At 33.0% G+C, this 21,024-nt stretch overlaps 2 protein-coding genes across 3 annotated transcripts in view; one reads left to right on the forward strand and one right to left on the reverse strand.

Annotated features, from left to right (window-relative positions):
- The window catches only part of LOC120623248, a 273,880-nt gene extending 253,205 nt beyond the window's left edge, over positions 1 to 20,675 (forward strand). The window contains exons 1-12 of one of the 2 annotated variants that reach the window (XM_039889167.1): positions 6,001 to 6,080; positions 6,413 to 6,647; positions 7,775 to 7,949; positions 8,499 to 8,657; positions 9,012 to 9,223; positions 9,888 to 10,093; positions 10,846 to 10,982; positions 11,231 to 11,362; positions 12,123 to 12,296; positions 13,335 to 13,468; positions 14,727 to 14,977; positions 15,248 to 20,675. In XM_039889167.1, the coding sequence (XP_039745101.1) occupies positions 6,447 to 6,647; positions 7,775 to 7,949; positions 8,499 to 8,657; positions 9,012 to 9,223; positions 9,888 to 10,093; positions 10,846 to 10,982; positions 11,231 to 11,362; positions 12,123 to 12,296; positions 13,335 to 13,468; positions 14,727 to 14,977; positions 15,248 to 15,383 (1,917 nt within the window). In that variant the 5' untranslated portion in view covers positions 6,001 to 6,080; positions 6,413 to 6,446 and the 3' untranslated portion in view covers positions 15,384 to 20,675. Of the gene's footprint in view, positions 1 to 6,000; positions 6,081 to 6,412; positions 6,648 to 7,774; positions 7,950 to 8,498; positions 8,658 to 9,011; positions 9,224 to 9,887; positions 10,094 to 10,845; positions 10,983 to 11,230; positions 11,363 to 12,122; positions 12,297 to 13,334; positions 13,469 to 14,726; positions 14,978 to 15,247 lie in introns of those variants that run through there. The other variant, XM_039889168.1, reaches the window with a different exon arrangement.
- On the reverse strand, positions 2,233 to 3,506 carry LOC120623252 (coiled-coil domain-containing protein 28A). Its single transcript, XM_039889171.1, has one exon. The coding sequence runs from the start codon at positions 2,928 to 2,930 to the stop codon at positions 2,334 to 2,336; it is 597 nt and encodes a 198-aa protein (XP_039745105.1). The 5' UTR covers positions 2,931 to 3,506; the 3' UTR covers positions 2,233 to 2,333.
- Positions 20,676 to 21,024: the final 349 nt, after the last annotated feature.

The following is a 21,024-nucleotide window of genomic DNA, read 5'->3' on the forward strand; positions in this document are numbered from 1 at the left end:
ATGACAAGGTTGCTTGGAAGCATCCGGCTCCGCTTTCATCTCTCACAAGATAGAAAAATGAATGTTAAAATATAAAATGTAAATTTTTGATGTTGGAAAAGAGCAACTGCTGAGTTTCTTGCCGGCTTCTTCTCGGTAGAATCTGCCTTCCGAACCGGTGGTAGAGTCACTACACACGGACAGACTTGACGTTTCAAAAGTGCTTGTATTAGGCCTACTTGAAATAAATGAATTTTGAATTTTGAATAATCAAGGTTTGGTGTGCAAAGGCATTAAAGGATCTTATTTGCCATATGTAAACAATTTGCAGTGTCAGGATGAGCATGCATTATGATGCAACTTTCTCACTGCTACAACATATTCCAGTATGAAATTGAAATTCCAAAAGTTTTAAGTAATGCTAGTTCAACTTTGTAATAGAGCCCAGAGAACATACCTCCCTAAACTGATAATAATATAGAATAGAATATTTTTTATTTCAGGCTCATATGTTATGTTATTAAAAATACATTATTTCTATATCTAAAAGATAATCAAAAAATAATAAACAAAAATTAATACATAATATTTAAATATGCAAATCACTGCTGCTCCAAACCATTTGAAATGGCAAATGGCACAGCAGTGACTTGCATACCTTAAGTTTAATAATTAGTAGTAAGTATAGTGGATAAAAGGTCATTATTGATAAATATATCATAATTTCGTGGATATGATACTGCCCAATTTGTGCATGAATATTTATCCTAGCCTATTGCAGAACTATTGATAGTTGCAGAACTTAAAAAAAAGTGGGAGAGCCAATAGTATTTGTAAAATAGTATTGATACTAACTATTCTATTAGTCATTACTATAATTTTATGCTGAAAGTGTTGATAGTCTAAAATAAAATGACATAAAACTTAGTCCATACATCAGTAATACTATCAAGAGTAAAAGGTATTGGTAGGTAGTTTTTGAACAATTGATTCTAACGATGCACCTATCAAAATTGTAACTGATTTTAGGGCCATGCTTTCATTGTTTTTAATTAGGGGACACCTGTCATTACCATACAGTTGATCTGTCCTATGTAAGGACCATTCCATCTTATTCCCCATGATTGAGACACAGGTTTTACTGGTGTCCCAGCAGCATCCTCCCCTGAAAACTACCAGTAACTTTGGTGAACCTAACAATATCTCCTATTGAGAGGTTTGCTAGGTCTTCTTCACTTATTATATCCTTACCTTGTAGTTTCCATCTTACCAGCACTAACATGGGGGCACTCAACTATGAAGTGAAAGCTGGTTTTCACCTCACCACACTCTGGACAGAATGGATCTTCACAATGCTCATTATTGTTATGTATCTATTTAACAGGCATAGTCATAGTGGCCTGCACCAGTGCTATATTGGTTTAAGTTTTTGACGACTTCTTTCGGGATTCCACTATCAGTCCAGAGGGTGGGGTTCCTGATAATGAGATTCCAGTTGTGCATTTGTAGCTCCACTCGTTTTTTATTTTGACCCACAAAAATTATCTTATCAAGAGTGCCCGGGATCCAGATGGAATCCTGCCTTCTCTCCTTAGTAGCTTTATTAGAGGATAGGCCATGACACTATTGATAGGACTTTTATTATTGCAACAACCCAGCCTAATGTAACCCCTTAATTTGTACAAGTAAAAAATATTCTTTGTAATGGAAAAAACAATGTTTTTATTACGTTTTTTGTAATCGTATATTACCATTTTGTTCATCAATAGTATAATTTATATTTCAAATAATAATGATATCTAGTAGGTAGGTAGGTATTTTATATTGTATGTATAGCAGATAGCTTTATCCCATTTAGTAAATTTTTTTTTTTTTATGTAAAATGTAAATAAATTCATATTCATATAAAACACTTTATTAACATTGACTTTCCCTTGTTTTATTATATCTACATTAAAATAATTATACTATATCAATTAATTGAACTTATTGAATTTTAACATGTCTAGGGTTTGATCCTGGGCAGGGCCAATTTATAATATCTGAATTTTCTTTGGTCTATCTGGTGGAAGGCTTTGGCTCTGACTAGGTAACACAGTACCAACAAAGACCTGCATCCAAGCAATTTAGTGTTACGGTACCAGACACCAATAAGGAGTATGGTGTTACCAACTTAGACTGCAAATTCACTTACCATCAGGTGGGATCTATTGGTTATAAGGGAATAAAAATAATACAGATTTTTAAAGAATAAAGGCTTTACATATTATATTATTCTAATTCCATTGTCAATGTGCACCAGATATTGAAGTATGGGAAAAATATTTTCATTAATATAGAGCTTATCAAAAGCTTTATTCTTTATTATTACCACTTGAATTAGGTACACCATCTGATTGCAGAAGCTCTATTGATGCAGACAACTGCTCTAAGCTTTGTACTAACTGTGTCATATTATCTTTAGATGCAGAATTTTCTAAACTATCTTCTGTGGGCTTCTCTGCATCTCCATACAACCTAAAATGCAGCCGAGCTAAATGTTCTTGTTGGTCCCTTATATTAATCATTTGCTCCATGCTACAGCCAGTACCAAAAGCACTAAGTTTCCCGGTATGGAAATCACTAAGCAATTCTAGTAAAGCTTTTTCCATGTGCTTAACATCTGGGGTTTCTTTTGGCATGTGTTTAGGTCTGGTATTATTAGAGCGCATAAAATCACGATGCAATCGCCTTTCATTTACATATGAAACCTTAGCAGAATCATTGATACTGTTATTACCAGTGCTCGTAAATGTATTAGGATTTTTTGATGTTAAGCTCGCTGCTCCACTTGAAATTTTATTGCTAGTAACTGGAGATGTAGCCGGCTGAGGCACTTTCGAGTCTTCTTCTTCACCTTCATTCTGCATTAGCTGTTGTGTTTCGTTAGCTTCCTCCAAATCCAAACTCATGTAGATCGGTTTATATTTTGTTTTGAAAAAAAATTAACAGATTTCGTATCGAATTTTACTTGCAGTTAAATATGTTGTAGCTGAAAATTGTTGGTTAACTCTACGGATAAAACTTTGTTTTGCTATACTATCGGATTTTATTTGCATTTATTAACTGGTCTGGCCAATAATGAACGATTACCTATATTTTCCACCACCTATTTTTTATTAGGTAAGTAGCTATTCATTTCATTGTTTAACAACCTACTCCTAGTCCCCACAGATTAGTTATAAGAAATTAGAACGCAGAAGCACAGACCCTTCCATATAAGTCACCACGGTAAATCCACCACAGGAAATTAATATTATTTATCGTTCGTAGTTCCTAGGTACCTGTATTAAAATGAGCTTGACTCGAAATAAATTCTCCGTGTTGAAGCCATTTGATTTTGACAATATATTATTTATCACGTAGACAGAGAAGTAAATAGACGAATGGTTGGCGTGCCGCTTGTGAGACAGAGCATATTTGAGAAGTGTTGCCATACATTTTTTTTACCCCGATTCTAAGGTCCCAGATTTCAGGTCTTCTACCACACTTATAGTTTGTTGGTATTTGTTTATTCCTATTTGACACTTTATTTGTCACAAACTTTATCAGTGTAGCAAAATGTAGGCATTTATTTCATTAGAAGCAGCTGCACTTAGAAACATATCCTAAAGGAACTGCATAATAATTTTTAATGTTCCGTAATTAACTTAATTGTAAAAAGGGAACATTTGTGGAATAACATTAGTACATTGGTCTGTGAAGCAATTTTGCAGTTTTTTTTATGAGAAAGGCTTCTGGTTCGTGATTAGTTGGAAGATGAAAGCGGAGCGGCTAGCTTCCAGGCAACTTTGTCATTAACATTATAAATCTATATATATACTAACTAAAGATGATTTTATAGTAGGCTAATAAACAAAAAGTGTCATAATTATATCATCCAGCATATCTCCATACAATGAAAACTCAAAAGCTAAATTATTCACTGACCAGTGTTGGAACAGTGTTAGGATACAGAACCGTTAGCTTGTTCTTTTTAATGACCATATTTTTATGAAAGTGTTTGCTGCAAATCTTTGAACTCTTTTTGGGTGTCCAATTAGTGCGACCTGTGGATTCAACCCATAGCAACAATAAATTATGGACCGTAGGAAAACTGGAACATATAATGTAATGTACTGGATAATTTTTAATAATTTCTTGGGAGATTCGTTTCTCCGCATAGTATAGTTTTAAGTTTACTTTTCTGTACATGAAAATGGTCAAAGACTATCTTCGATGGATTCCGAAATATTTCGAGGAGTATAAAAAAAAATAGCTTTAGACTTTACAACGTAGTGCTTGCATATTTGTTGGAGTCAACAAGTTTTTTTCTTACAGTTCCACCAAATACGTATCATACATCCATGGAATTAAATTTATGATTATTGACACATAAAACTTGAAATTCTATAATTTTAATAAATTAAACTGCGCAGTTTGGGCAATTTTCATGTTGAATGTAGGCAACACTGCACTCTATTATACTTTAGGTTATGTATGATTAAAATTAGCATAAAACCTTATAAACGATTTATTTTCTATTGCAAATTTTGTTGTATATTATAGAAATATAATAAACGATAATTATTTATACTTTTAGCAAATCAAAATTGTACTTACAAGTGGAACGACAAATCCGTAAACGTTACGTTCACTATCACTTTTACATCCTAAAACACTGCACCGAACCATGTTTTCGTAGAAATTCTTCACGGAAGCTTGTTACTAACAAAGTCAAATTAGTTAGGTCTGTATTTTTGTCCTCACAATCCGTTTACCTTGAATTTCTTACTAATAAAAGTATCTCTTACTAATAAAACGATGGCTAACTGTCAAACTTGTTTCGCAAAGTGCTTTGCTAATCCATGAAAAAACCGGCACGCGGTATGAGACAAAAGTCCCTATCGCTTTATCTCGTTTATTTACAAGACTATTTTTTGTATACATAAGTTGTTCTCTTACTTGTGTGAATGCGATGGTTGCTATCCATTTGTCTATTTACTTCTCTGTCTACGATTTATCATGACAATTTTGACGCTGATAGCAATGGTGAAGGTTTTCGGAACTAACGTAAGTGATAAACAGTTTTAAAATCGATAACGATTAAGACTATTAAAGGTATGAAATTGCTTTTTAACAGAAAATGTTAAGTCTAATAGTCTTTTAAAACTACTTCAAAAAGGAGGAGATTATCAATTCGGATGTTTATATATTTTTTTATCTTTGCAAGAGCCTAACTTCGTCATAATAGGCGGCTTTACAATGTTTCTTTGTTCCAAAGGAATTTATTCTATTTATATGACGATGAGATTCGTTCCTTAAAGATTAAATTTATTACATTACGTACAATGAAGAGGGCTTTATATTTTATTTCAAAATCCTGTTTTTAAGATTATTTTCCGAATTGTATCACAAATGATATTATTAACAGGAATATATAATAATAATTAATTATTTCAACATTTAGGATATATTGAAATTAATTAAAATAATTTAATAAAAAATATATTGAAAAAATTAGCTAGTACATTGGGTAATTTCTTCATTTGATGGCAAGCCTTAAAAACCAGTTATAAAACTAACTATATAAACTATAAAAATTATCTAAGACCAAAGTTTCTCAAGATTGATTGATTGATTTTCCTTAAGATGAATGATGGGCATTAAAATCCCCCAATTATTAGTTCTACGCATGTTCTACGTGTCCCTAAAAGCGTGGCTCGTTTGGGAAAAGGAGTCAAAAAGAGACAATTTACTGGTCTGTGATGCTATATTTGAAACCCGGACATTTTTAGTTATTACTTGGCATATTTGCACTATAATAATTATAATTACATCGAATAATTTTTAATCTCCTTATTTATAGCTCAATGACATAATATATATTTCATAGATATTATTTGTGAGAATATATTCGGTCATTCCGAGAATAACTATAAAATCAGTTAATTATATCTTCAAAATTAGAAAAAGTCGTCATGACATTCTCTTAAATTAATAATTCATCTGTGGTCAATGTTACTTGTCAAATATTGGTGATATTGTTGAAGGCTTGAAGTTGGAATTTGGAAAACGAAAAGGTAAACTATTTCTTAAATCTTATTTCATGTTATTAAACAATTCGGATTCTTCCAATTAAGTTTCACATACCATGTGACATTCTCAGTATGATAGAAAGTATATTCTCAAAATCATTATCTGCCTCCATTGTTCATTTTTTTCTGGCCACATCCTCAATATTTATGGCACATGTTTCGCTCCAGTACCTTTTAAAACTTATAACTTGAACTCACAATGCTTTTATACTGATGAAATCTATCTTATTTACTTAAAATTATATGCACAAAAAGTTGACTATATTTATTAAGTTTCATGCATGTGGGTATTTTGTATGTATTTATTTGATCCCCAGAATTCATTGGTGCCGGCGAGCGACAGATCTCGCTATGATGACGTCGACGTCGACTCTCAATCCGTCACTTCGAAACCGCCTCACAAGATATCTCCATACTGGGAATGAGCTGCCCAAGTACTATCCTGGTTGCTGGGAATCCCATAAATATTTCGTTGCCGAAAGACTATCAGTGATAGATATGGTTCTGATGAGTCAACCAAACGAGGTTGAGATTGCTAATATTATTGTAAAGGTAGTTATTAATACTGTTTATTTTTTTAACATAATACAGTTTGTGCTAGATTTAAGTAGTATAATGAGTATTTAACTTAGTTACACCATCATACTTTACAACGATTTAGTCAAATCGTATCTTAGTGCTTAGTATAAATTCAAAATTCAAATTCAAAATTTCTTTATTCATGTAGGCCTATCACAGGCACTTATGAAGCGTTCATACATATTTGTTTACATAATTGTAAGGGGATGGTGATAACTTCGTTTGCCAACTTAAATCTAAAGCTACGAGGGTTCCAAACGTGCCCTGGTCTATGAAGAGCCCAAAACAAACTTAGACGGGTAATAAACAAGACCCGCAAAATGAGAATTAGTCCGAGCTCAACGCAGAATTGTTGTGTTCACATTACTTGGCTTACAAAACAGCACAAGTCATATTAGCAAAGTCTAGAAATTCCATCCTACAGCGCAACTAAATTAGGCAGGAGCCAAAAAATCTGTCCTCTAATTATATCCATTCACAAGGGATATTCTGTACTTGTCCATCTACAAAAGCAACAAGGGAAAGCAGAAGTTCACACTTGCTTTACATTAAAAGTATATTACTTGGATATAGTTCAATGGTTACATACCACAATAATATTTTGGATTTGTCAATATTTCAACCCAGTTGCATGGATTGTGGTCACAATGGGGCCGTGTAGGTACGAGATGTAAAGTTGGATGGCCATCCACCTATATTTAAGAAATGTTGATTAACCACGAAAATCTTAGTTTAAAATCTTTAATATTACTTGGATATTATTTTTACCCATGCACCTATGCTCAAACAATTTATAAAATTTTTGGAAGAGTTATCTCCTAAAAATGATGCTTATTTGACTTGTGCATAGGTTGTAAGCAAACAATATTTATACTGCTACAAAAAGCAAAACAGACTATAATTAATGCAGTGCTAATGCATTTGTATTATATATGTGAGTTGGTATAAATATAAATGCTTCTAACTGCTTTAATATTTGTGAACATAATATACACCTGTGTTCTTTACACACAGATACACATAGGCCCTTAGTATTTTTTTAGTTCTTTTTCAACATGTTGATGATGTTTTGTATCACATAATTTAAATTATACTTTTAGGCTTATAAAGATGGTTGGTACACCAGATTTGAGACCCTTGCCTTTGCTTTAGCAAAATGTATTAGTGTTGGAAATACTACCATAAAGGAAGCATGTTACAAAGCAGCTTTAGAAATTTGTAACACCCCAGAGGAAATGATGATGTTCAATAAATTTACTAGATTGTTGCACACTGGTAAGTTATATATATTTTTAAAAGAATTTATACAACCAACTGGTAAAAAAATTATAGGTTTAATTTGATAAAATAAGTCAAAGAATTTACAAATCTGTCCAAAATTGATGTAGATATCAGTATACAATAAAAATACATTGTCAGATATACAACATCCTCTAAGATTTCATGTTTGTTAAAATTTTAGTTTTGAGTTCAAAATCGTACTGTCAGTTATTCTCATTTAGTTATTAAGCTTGCAACCTTCTAAAGATTCTCCGATATGGAGAATTCAGCTTTCTTATTTTGACAAAAGCAAATCAAATGCAATCAGTAGTTGGATTTAATGGATTATGCAACCAGTAAACAACAAAGTTTAAGTTACCTAATAAAAATTTGATAAAGTTGAATGATTTTTTTTAATGATTACTATTAAGGACTCTTAATCATTAATATAAAAAATATTGAAGCCTAGCTATGAGTTTGTATTAACGATAAACTCAGTTGAGTTGCTATAAGGGTACTGTTAATCCTTACCATAACAACATTCTTGTTCCATATATGACTTAGGAAATGGTCGTGGTTGGTGTAGGCATGTCCAGGAGTGGTACAAACGAAAAGATTCCATGGAGTTAGCAAAGGAAGTAACCAGAGTAAGAGGCAGACATGGCCGCTCGCATAAGACTCTGCTAAGAAAATCACATGTGAAGATTGATGAAAACGATCATGGTATTTAATCTAATTTAATTTTATGATATGCTAGCTGTATCCTGCCACTTTAAACTGATTGATTGAATGGTTGAGAAAAATAGATAAAAACAATCCTTGATACAATTATAGGTAATAATGAAAACTTTAATAATATTTATTGTGTATCTCCAATAGTTATGTCACGCCTAGTAATGAATATTGCAATTTTCTTATATAAATTTTATAGCATTGTTACTTTCTAATAAATTAGCTTTCTTTTGGTAAATCAGTGGTTAAAAACGGTCTAGTGGTCACCTTCAGAGCCTTTTGGTACAAACAAACAAAAAAAATCTTCAAAATATAGATAAATTATGATACTATCCTTTTTTTTAGCAAGGAATGCAGTTGTCAAATATGCTATTTATGGATTGAAACGAGCAAAGCTATTATGTGACAGTGCTGAAGGCACCAAGGAGATATTCGAATACATTCAGAAAGTAGAGGACATGCGCCATTGTGAAGATCCAGCAGCTGCTGCAGAAATGGCTATTCAGCATCATTTCACCTTGGACCACATTCCAGGGCATCTCCTGACTTCCCAAGAAGTATGAATACTTTACACTGAAGTACATTGTAATTATTAAATAATTAATCATCATCGTCATCATCACCATCATCATCACCATCATCATCATCATCATCATCATCATCAACCATTATCGGCCGACTGCAGGGCATGGGTCGAGAGAGAGGGGGGGGGGGGGGGGGGCTTTTTTTTTGGTGATAATTCAAGTAGACATACATGAAACCTCAACTAATCAACACATGTACACTTAGTATAAGATTGCATACTAATAATAATATGTGGAGTCGTTTGAGTTTCGAAACGCAAAATGTATCTAATGCTGTTTGTTATAGAGCCACTTGTTCTGAGACCAAAGTCATACAAGTTCCATTTTACTTTGAAGTTACACGTTAGAATTACTGAGATGACTGATGAATATTTTTATGAATAATATACATATAAACACCCAGGCACTGAAAAAAAATTAAACAAACATTTTCCAGTTGTGGGAATCTAACCCACGGCCTTGGACTCAGAAAGCAGGGTCACTGCAAACTGCGCCAATCGGCCGTCCTGATTATAATATAAACCTGGTGGTTTCTGAATAGACAATATGACATTGTCTTTTAGAAGATCTGTGTAAAATAAATTAATGTTCATTAAATGTTTCAATAAATTTTATAAAAAAATAATCTTATCTCTAGGTATGGAATGCAATTCTCCCAGAGTTGTCCTTGAATGAAATATTGTACCAAATACAGCGAATTCACAACATGGGCTTCCTTACGAATGATTCAGACACAACTGCAATTTTGTTATCCCTATTGAGCAACCAGGATGTCATTAAGAAATCGAAAGTCACTGCAATCGAAGTTTACATCACTCTGTGCAACTATAAAAAGAGTACCAGGTATAAGTTATGCCACATAAAAAGAGCGGTGACGGTCTGTCTACGAATTGGGTGAATATGCGAGTGAGTGCAACTAGCTTATTGTTTTATATATTATACTTAAGTTTACCATTTAATACACCAGTAAATACTCGTTTAAACTGATTGATAATAATGCACTCATTTGCGTGTGTCAATATTATTGTTACAAATTTTCCATCATGGATGACCGTCAGTGCTCTTTGTGTGACAAAAGTTTGTAAAAAATTTAATCTCTATAACATTCCTGCCACAAATAATAAATTATGTAGATTTTACCATCATCAAAGATGAGATATTATCTTCTGTTATTTTTTTCTTTGTTGATCATATAGTTTTAATACATAACCTAATACAATGCGCAATTCTTAGAAACGAAACAGTTTATGTAACTATAGCGAGCCATGCAACACTATTGTTTTGCACAAATTTAGATGTTTTTATGTAACAGCAGTTATTTTTAATGAAATACGACTAAATGCGAAAGTAGGTAGATATAATTTATGTATATTTAATTTTCTCTAATTGATTTTGATTGATGTGGAGTTTTAATACAATTTAAAGATAGGATTTTTTATTGTTAATCTTTTAAGTGCAGTAGACCAAACCAGGCGATCCAATTAATGTTGAATTAAATTTATTTGTGTGCTATAAAAACAAAGCGAAACATACTTTTTTTCTATTGGTTTCTAAGCGGAGAAAACTAGGAGTAACTGTAGAATTGTTATTTACAGACCAATGAAGTACGAAAAAGCGAAAGTGGCTCTTGAGAAGCAAACGCGTCGTCGTTCTCGTCAAATCTTTAACACGAAGACCGAGATTTGGGAGTGGACTGTGACTAGACGTCATCCAAAAGAATTAAAACATTGGGGTTAGTAGAAGAATATTAATAACCTGTTATATTTTTATTGCTTCTGTATCATAAAGTTATACATATAATATATATTTTTTTTCGTATATTAAATTCTAAGTCGACCTACCTTACTAGAACAGTCTACCTCTGTTGCAGTACTTTCGATGCCGTTTTTGTACCATTATTATACTTTTTTTCTAATGTCTGGTTTTAAATAATTGCAAATTTCTAATTGTTTGTTTGTTTTTTGTGATCTTTTCGCTCAGGTATTGATCAACCACCCAACCAAGCTGTATTGGTAGCTCTCACTAAGCTGGTCGACCGCACATGGCTCCTCACACCACCAACGAATGCCCGCTATCTCATCACATTGGACATGAGACACCATATGTTTAAAGGTGAATGCATTGCTAAATTTTGGTTATTCAATTTAAACAATTAAATATGGCAATAAGAGAAGAAAAAGATTTCATGAGCGGCCGCTAGTTAGGAAAAAAAGGTGTAGTTAACATATATAATAGCTAGGGCACATGCCCGAGAGATATGAGCTTCTTCAACTTATTAGGAGGGGAAAAGTTTCAGGAAGAAGAGGCGTTTGTCGCAGAAAAAAATCCTGGCTTCGTAACATCAGAGAGTGGACTGGAATCGCTAGTGCAGCAGAATTATTTCGCCTCGCTAAAAATAGACAAGAATTTACGAAGCTCCGCAAGAAGAAGAAAATATATAAAACCAATTCTATGCCATTTTAAATTTATCTTAAAGACCTGTATGCAAAAAACAAAAAAAAAAAAACCTCTTATAAAAATCAGAAAATCAATCTTCATTGATACTTAATTTTATTCTAATTTTATAATGTGCCTTGACGACTTGCAAGTCGCATGATTACGACTACCTAACTGGTACCTTCTTTCACGTTCTAATTAAGCCACCAATCAACTACATTTTTGACAAAGAGTTAGTTGTAAGAACCGGTAACATGGGCTACTTTTTATCCCAGAAAACAAGTGTACCACTGGATTTGTAAAAAACTGTAATAAACGGATTACTATACTACTATTTCTACCTTTACTATACTACTATTACTATACTAATACTACTACTACTACTTTTACTATACTACTACTGCTATTACTAATATAATAATACTCCCTTTGACAGGTCGTCATTTCTGTAAAAACTACTCAGTTTCGAAGAAGCCCAGGAAGACTCCCACCCCGAAACCAACGCCTAGCACGTCCTGTGATGGTGACGAATCTGACAAGCCAGAACCGAGCAAGAGACACTTATACGCAGAGTGCTTTTACAACAAGCATGTTACACCTGGTCACGCCGGTAATATAACAAAAAAATATTAACTAAAAATGTGAAAAGGGGCCAAGTTCTTGCTATGAACTAAGCAGGAGAATGTTGATATAGCGAAAATAATTTATCAAGGAAGGATAATTCATAAATTAAACCAAATTCATAAATGATTTTCGCGTTAGATAATCTGTTTATGAACGAATAACAATTTTCAGTTATTGTTTGCTTAGTGCACAGAGAAAAGCAAGCATAATATAATTGACGGCCGATTGGCGCAGTGGGCAGCGACCCTGCTTTCTGAGTCCAAGGCCGTGGGTTCGAATCCCACAACTGGAAAACATTTGTGTGATGAATAAGAATGCTTTAACAGTGTCTGGGTGTTTATATGAATATTATATAAGTGTTTATATTATTCATAAAAATATTCATTAGTCATTTTAGTACCCATAACACAAGCTACGCTTAATTAGGGACTCGATGGTGATGTGTGTATTGTCGTAGTATATATAATATATATATTTTTTTTTATATGAACCCAATGATAGAAAGATGGAATGATCAATTATTTATAGGTTTTATTTCGAAAGCCTTAAAATATCTCCGCTAAATCTGAACCTATTTTGATAACATTATATATTCTTTTTTCATTTATGATATTTTTATTGTAAAATTTTAATAGCACAGAGGATGGAACTCCTTTTAGGCCGCAATCAATATCTTTAGCAATCAGTACAATCTAATAGTTAATACGGTACCTTTAATAAGGCTACCAGTAGTAAGGCTTCTTGTGACAGAGCTTGTCCGAGGAAGTACGACCGCTTTGCTTATTTCTGCCGCCAAACAGCGTTGCTGTGTTCCGGTCTAAAGAGCGCGGTTGCCGGTGTTATTACAGGTACATGACGCTTTAGACTATCAGCTTCAGGTTGACGCCATTTGTAGGACGTTTTCCTTGCATGAATTGCGAAGTGTTGCTCTGTTTATTGGTTTTTTCATTAGGTGGGACATATGCCTTGCCCGTCAATTATTACGTATAAAATGTCTCGGTTCAAGTTTATATTTAATTTGCAGCTATAGTTATGGCATTGCAATTGCTGAAGCGCGAAAAGAATGCGAAGTTAGCGGTGTTCTCAGAGGAAGGCATACAAGTTGTCTCCATAGAGCGGAACTTCAGCAACATTGAAGAGGCCGAATTTGTTCTTAGGGTAAAGTCTTTTACATATTCGATAGAAGCGTGTAACCGTTTGTACTTTTACATATTATAACAGTTCCTTTAGAACAAAATGATAAATGCAAAATATTTACAGGAAAAGTAAAAGTCAGATTTCTGATGATTGTTTGCTAAGTCTTAGATAGAAAAAAGCTATTGTTATGATTTAGTAAAACACTCCTAGAAGATGCCAAAATAGAGATGTTCAGTGAGTCAAAATCAACCGTAGTTGTACCTATTCCATTGATTATCATTTTATTGTCTATATAAAATGATAAGGAACAAATATTGCACACTTATTATTTTACTATACGGATTTTGTTAAAGTTTAGATTATGATAAACCTTTGGGGCAGTCTTACTCTCGTTAATATTGAAAGCTTTCTTCTGCTAAAAAAATGAATTTTGTTTCCCTAATAAACGTATGGTATGGATATGGTAATCAACAACATTAGTTTTATTCAATTAAAGTACAAGTAGGACTAAAAAGCTCTCCAGAGACAAGAGTCTGACTACTGATGCATTAATAGGCATCATAAGTCTGACACGGAATACGACATGTGGCACTTTAGAACTGAGCTCTCAAGTGTTCACAATATCTGTTTATCGGACAAAGCTAGTTGACGTTGCTGAAGAAAAACAACGGTAGTGTCATTTCTTCTTACACTGAGATCATGGTGCCTGTAGAAGGTTTGGCCAGAGTTCCCAAATCTAAACTAACCTGACACTATACCGAAGATATCTCCGATGATACGAGATCAGTGTGTCTCCAAATAACTTTAGGATACGAATGCCAGTGGCTGGGTGGTTTTATTCTTCAACAAAGGTGCTGAAGAATTACAGACCCATTTCGCTGTTATGTCATATCTACTAGTTGCTTTCAAGAGCTATAACGAATTGTCTCGCACGTATTTTATACGACTTCCAGCCCAGTAGATTAACGCGTTAGAAACAAAGACGAATTTCCAAAATGAATGGGAATGATTTGTCGTAACAATCTTGCTAGAGTGGTAGGGTCATCACGTTGGGACACTTATGGCAGTTGGTACTCGCATCATATTTGGAGGCAGTAAGGTACACTCATGTATGGGGATCGGTGAACGCATGGATCAGTCGTGCCATTGAATCCACCGTCGCGTCGTAGCTTTACATTTTAAGTTTATTCATTACTAACAGTTAATTGGTTTTAGAGAATTACACCAATTTTCTTTTTAAACAGTTAATTTTATTTTGATTTGTCATCCTTGTATGCAGAATGCGAACTTAGGCCGGGTCCAACTTGACGCGCCAATCGAATGGGCCGCGAAGAATAACGAGAATTTCGATGTGTTCATCCACATGGTTGACCGTACCACACGCTACATGGAACTGGACCGGACGGCTCGCGGCGGACGGGGTTCGGGGGGCAGATACGGCCCACCGCCAGCGGAGAACAAAGAGCTTATAGATCACTGCCCAGTGAGAGCACTCGAGCGCTACAGAGACAAAGCTGTACGCAAGGCCAAGTAAGTGACACTCATTTTCCTGCTTATTTCTGTACAATCCTGCAACGGTGTTCCAGTATTGGAACTACAAAGTTAAAGTACAATATAACTTATCAACCTGATTTTAAAGCGCAAAATCGACCACGCTATGATACAGCCAGTGCTCTAGGCTACAGAACTTGCGACTCTAAAACGAGTGACATAATGTTAATTTTACTTTAATATTATTCTTTAAAATTAAAGAGTTCACATTTTTTCGATATAGATATGACGTATATAATTTAATTTCAGGCTTATTGTAATGTCTCTGGCTTCGCACCGATTGGAAACTACCGACGGCAGCCACGAGGGCATTCTTGACATCGTCGGCGTCGACGAACACGTTCCCAAAGTTATGGATGCGTTTGTACTTGGTCAGTTCGAGTAATTACGTTCTGTTAAGATTTATGATCACACTTGTATTTCCATCTAATGAATTGGTCCGTGTTGTAAAACCTCTCCGGAAATGCGTAGTTTTTCATGACCGTAAAAATATTGTCTAAATTATTTTAATAGAGCGTTTTGTTATACTTTAACTAATAGTATTGTATCATAAATCAGTAACAATTTTTATATTAATCTTTTGTCTGATCATAATGCTCACACGGTCCAAGTATTGGTTCCAAATTAAACAGTGAATCTTCTCATCTCTTCTCTCTTCACATACAAATTATATTTTGAACAACTGAAGAGCAGACACTTTTAGTACTCTTCAGGCACAGCTGTTAAACATATATATTAACCTACTTAATTTGTTTATATAGCGGGTAATGTATAAGAAAATAACTATTTGGGATCTTGACATTTGTATCTCAAATACATAATATATTGCATAAGTATAACTTCCGTTTAACTCAGTATTGAATTATTTTATCTAACACCAAATGTGTTCCGAACCAGGATGATATGCTGTGAATGAGAATTTGTGTTGTAAAATTCCAAAATTTATTTGGTTCTTAAGAACATTTTGGTTGTTTAAAAGAGAATATTTTCTCTACATGTTAAGCCAGCTGATTGTATCCAATGTTTATGTAGCCCATAATATTGCCAATATGTGGCTTATAAATAGGCGCAAGAAAGTTCCCTTCCCACTGGTCTTGTTACTCCAACATACAGCCTCACTCCAGAAGCCTAGAAAAGCTGTCCAGTTTGCTGATGGTTTCCTAAACGTTTCCTGAAATAAGGCTACGGAATCGGTATAGTTACGCCAAGGCTTGTAAATCAGTTTATTCAAATGACAAAAGTACATTTTTGAAAACTTTCAATAATTTCAACTTTCAAAACTTTCAATTTTTCCATAATTATTTGGTGATCGGAATTGATTAGTCGCTATTGTTCAATCTCAAACTTAACGCGGCGAAGAGGGCGGGAGCGCATGTGTTTTTTTATTTTGACTCGCGCGCTAAAACCGGTAGTGAGCGGCTGGATACATCGTTCTATATAATAAAGATTGTTATTTCGATAAACCTGAGTTTAAAGCCTTGGTAAACAATTTGAAATGCTAATTTCAAGAGCGTTAAGTTTTGTCTCTTCTCTCAGTGAGACCCCTATGGCCTTCTATTGATTCAAAAAGGTTGTAGAAGTGTCAATAATTTTGTGAAAACGCAGTGCATGGTCAGAGTGGTTCGGTCACAGAGTAACAACGAATTTTATTTAAAAACGGGTTTAAATTTAACAGAATGTTAGGTTTTTTTGTTTAATCTCTTTGTACTGTTATTGAATCTACTTGCTTTGACCATAGTCTGAGACTAAGGAATTGGGAATATTAGAAATTAAATTAGAATGCTTGTATATTACACATTACTAATTTGACACTAAAATGTGTTTACGTCCAAACCTTGAGTTTGTATGATTAAAATATCACAGTCAGTTTATGGAGTCAAAAAAAACCCCGTTTTTGGTTTTTCTTATCAAAAATCTTCAAACAAATTACAAACGACAGCTTGACTGGACTGGATTGTTATGTTAATTAAATTTAAAAACTATCGTAACTACATATTTTTGCTGAATTTGTTACACAGTCTCTTAAGTTAATAGATCTCGACTGTAGTGCAAACTTTTTTCTTTTGATGGAAACAGGAAAGTCTAGCTGACTGAAAAGGATACTCTTGGTGTAGTCACAGAATTTCAGCTTTACTCCAAAAAAAAATAACATTACATTATTTAGTTACCTAACATTCTGTGCATACAAAGATTTTCCCAATATAAAGGAAATCCTACTATTTTAACAGAAATTCGTGTCTTTTAGTTCTCGCTTAGATCTCTATATGACGCCCTTGGTCAGGGGAATAGTTATGTAAGTGCTCGATGTTGAAATTAAAGTCTAGGTGCAAAAATTTAATAGCACTGAGAATTTATTTTCAATACATATTATGTTAATACTACAAAACTTTTCGATAAATTTGTAAGTAAAATCCACTCGCTTCTATCTCTTACCAGGTACTCAAAATACAAAAAGACAGCACAAGAGAAGGCATGTTATTGTGCACAAATATCTTTATCGAAAAATCTGTTGTAAGTCTTCTTTAAGATTTGACAATAGTGGACTATGCAGTGATAGATGAAATGAGCAAATTTATTGAAAATCTTTGTTAATTATACTATATTATTATAGATTGCTTAAGGTATTGTACCTAGAAAGGTTCTACGATTCTTTTCATTAGCTGCAGTTCATGTTTACTGCTTTTTGACAAAAAGTCATTTTTTTAAGTTCATTGTATTTGTTTTTTTTTATTTTTCTTTATTGTATATATTAAGACCTGCTTAACATTGAGCTTTTATAAGCAGTAATTTTTGTCCTCACACAATAGCAATTATTGTCAAAACATCCTAACCTTAGTAGAATATAAACTGTTTATTAACTTAAAATTTCTTATGGCAACTAAATTTTTTGTCAATTTATATAAAATTTAATTCAATTTGATGTGATATGTTAATTATGATGAAGCTTCAAATCAATAAATATTTTATGGGTAGTTTCTAACCCAATTTCCATTTATTATTGATGTCAAATGTTAATAATATTAGAAGAAACAACAAACCTAAGTCTGAATATAGGTTAAAAAGTGTGTTTTTTGGGAATTGTAATAAATATCACAAATACTATCTGATTTCCAAAAATACTTTTGAAGGTTTAACATCTCTAGGGTTAGGATTTTTATCCTAGGATTTATTATATACATCTTGGTGTTAGTAACAGGGTCTTTTTTGTCATTCAAAAATTTGGCACCTGATGCGCACATTTCGTCACTTTATATTGTGTCCAATAAAACAATAAAGAGTGAATGCAGAATGATTAAAGACGAAATAACTTTTATTTTTTAATCTATAAAGCTGTGTATTTCGATTGAATGTAACCGCAAAAAACTTTAGAATGAAAATGTTTGTAAGCCCGTACTTTGTTATTTTAGTTATTGTGTTTAAAAAATAATATTTATAACAGTTTTAAAGTATACCAAAACTAAAGCGATAATATTTCCTATTTGCCAAAGTAAAGTAATGCATTTTTAATATTATTCTATAAGTACTGGCTCACAAACATTTAATTGTTAGCAATACAATTGATAGCATATCTTTCTTAATATAGAAAAACCGAAAAGTGATACATGTTCATTATTTATCAAAGTAAACGTTGTCAGTGTACGATACTAAAAAATTAAATTATGTGAAGAATGAAAAGTACTCAATCAAATTAGCTAAGAGCTTCCAATAATTACCGAGTATCTTGGTTTTTTAGGAAGCATAAAGCATTTTTTATTAAGTACTGATATTAATGCTGAACTGTTTAAAGTTTTATAAATAAATACGAGTAAAATCGTCCTAAATAACCATTTTCTGACCCTCACCTGATGGTTACAAATTACTACCTCCAACTCAGCGGCCCCCCGGGCACTGATGGAGCCTCCAGCCTTCAGCATGTAGGCAGCAGGTACTGAAAAGCGTAAATTTAACGGGAAATTGTTTTACGAATTAAAAACGCTATTTTGGTTAGGACAGCAAAATGTACATAGCGCGTACACTCATAAAAATCGAAAGGAGATAAAATGTATTGTTATGTTCCATATTTTTCTTCCTAAAACCAGGCTACTACACATTTATTTTCATGATTTCCTATCCGGTACGGTGAGCATGTATCATATTTCTCACTATTCGTAGTAATAAGTGAATCCGTTTCAAAATGTTGGTTACTTTTGTACTGATATGAGCGGAATTTTCAGAATCTGTGATCACTTGGTACTCTCTCGGGTTTAAGTAATTTTTATATCTGAACGTTGAAAGGTTTCAAAAACATTAAACTCGAAATTGTAGGTAGATATACGCTTTTTAACTAAGTACGTTACTCTTGTTGTGTGAAGTTTTTAGATTATCAATTCTTTAGTGGTTTATAATTGACCAACGTGTTTATTTATTTATCGCGCTATCGGCTATACGTCTCAATGTTTTTAAAGTGACATTATGTTTTTAAAGTGACATTATCTTCTAAAACTTTTGAAAGAACAATAAACATAATGAGAAAGAAAAGTATATTGTCACTTATGACGTTGAAGCATATTTATTTATGAGCTTGTGATTGAAGAATAGCATTCTGTGATTATTGATGCCTTGGTGACTTCAATACTTAAGAATATGGTTAGATAAAGGCTGGTTTTTCTTTTGAAAACTATTGGTATTATAAAAGCGAGGGCGCCCATTTTAGGACGTTAAAGTTTTAGACAAAACTTTGTTATTATAATAAGTTCCGTTTGTTTTTGTGTTTTTGTTAGAATGATCCTTAAACTATATTTTTATATAACCTTTCTTGATCATATTATTTTTGACAGCAACCTTTTATCTGGTCCCAGATCTGTTTTACAATATATTGTATAAAAAAATATTTGCCACTATTCCATTCGATTTGTCTTGTTACGTTCCAGAGCAAATGTTACAAAATGCCAGTCGATTTTACTCTACTTGATTTTAATTTTAAAAAACGGTACTTTATGTATTACAAGTTTTATTGTATAAATCCTAACTTCCTAATATTATAAATGCGAAAGTGTGTTTAATTTTTTTGTCGTTCCCTTAAGCCCTATCAAATCGACTTGATTTAAGCTATAGAGTTGTAGGGACGAACATAGGTTTTTGGTCCTGGAAAATGCTCCCAAGGGTTGGTTTGAATTCTTTTTGTGTGTTTTAAATGTATACAGACTAAAAGTTCAATATGGCAGAACCTGGATACACAAAGTCAATATACTCCGTTTTTCTTTTACGCTTTAGGGGTGGATTTGGAAAACCGGACTAAAAGTCTGTTTTTGTGTATATATTATTGTTTACAGGAAGATAAAAGTCTTAACGTTTGCTGTCAAAAATTAAATGTATCACATAACTAAAATATGGAAATAACAAGAAAATATTCCTTGATTACATGAACTACATTCGCAAAAAAAGTACACCCATAATATATCATTAATTTCATCAAAGGAATAAAGCTAAATCCGTCCCATACAATTTAAAAACAGTGTTACTTCTTTTAAAAATTAAATTAGTCTTTAAGTTCTTATGTATTCGTACTCCGTTATACATATTTTTTTTAACCATTCACAGCTGCATATCAATAGCACCCAGTGTATCAAAAATGTAATAACATTTAAAAAATGTACTTGCATGTTTGTTTTCATGTTAATAAACCTATAAATTTAGACACCAAGCTTTTTTTTCTGTATTAAGTCTACATCCACTGTAATACTTTACCCGAAAGACCTTTCTACATTACGCATTTACATACGTTTGGTATTTTAGGGGTTTTTTTTAAATATACGAGGTATTATACAATCATAGAATCCAGAACCATACCTTACCTTACGAGTGCGAGTACAACTCGACTGGTTTTTTAATAATTGTTAAAAGTACAGTAGATTCACACTGAAAATTTCAACCTCCAACCTTTTACGGTTCATCAGATACAGCCCGATGACTACGGGCGAACCCGACTCGCACTTGACTGGTTTTTACTAAATTTTGTTAAAGTGACAATAGATAAAAGATATACA

Source organism: Pararge aegeria, chromosome 4 (genome assembly GCF_905163445.1).
Source record: "Pararge aegeria chromosome 4, ilParAegt1.1, whole genome shotgun sequence".
Lineage (NCBI taxonomy): Eukaryota > Metazoa > Arthropoda > Insecta > Lepidoptera > Nymphalidae > Pararge > Pararge aegeria.

Excerpts from the sequence above, each read along its gene's own strand:
- LOC120623252 (XM_039889171.1), bottom strand. The coding sequence starts at position 2,930 with ATGAGTTTGGATTTGGAGGAAGCTAACGAAACACAACAGCTAATGCAG.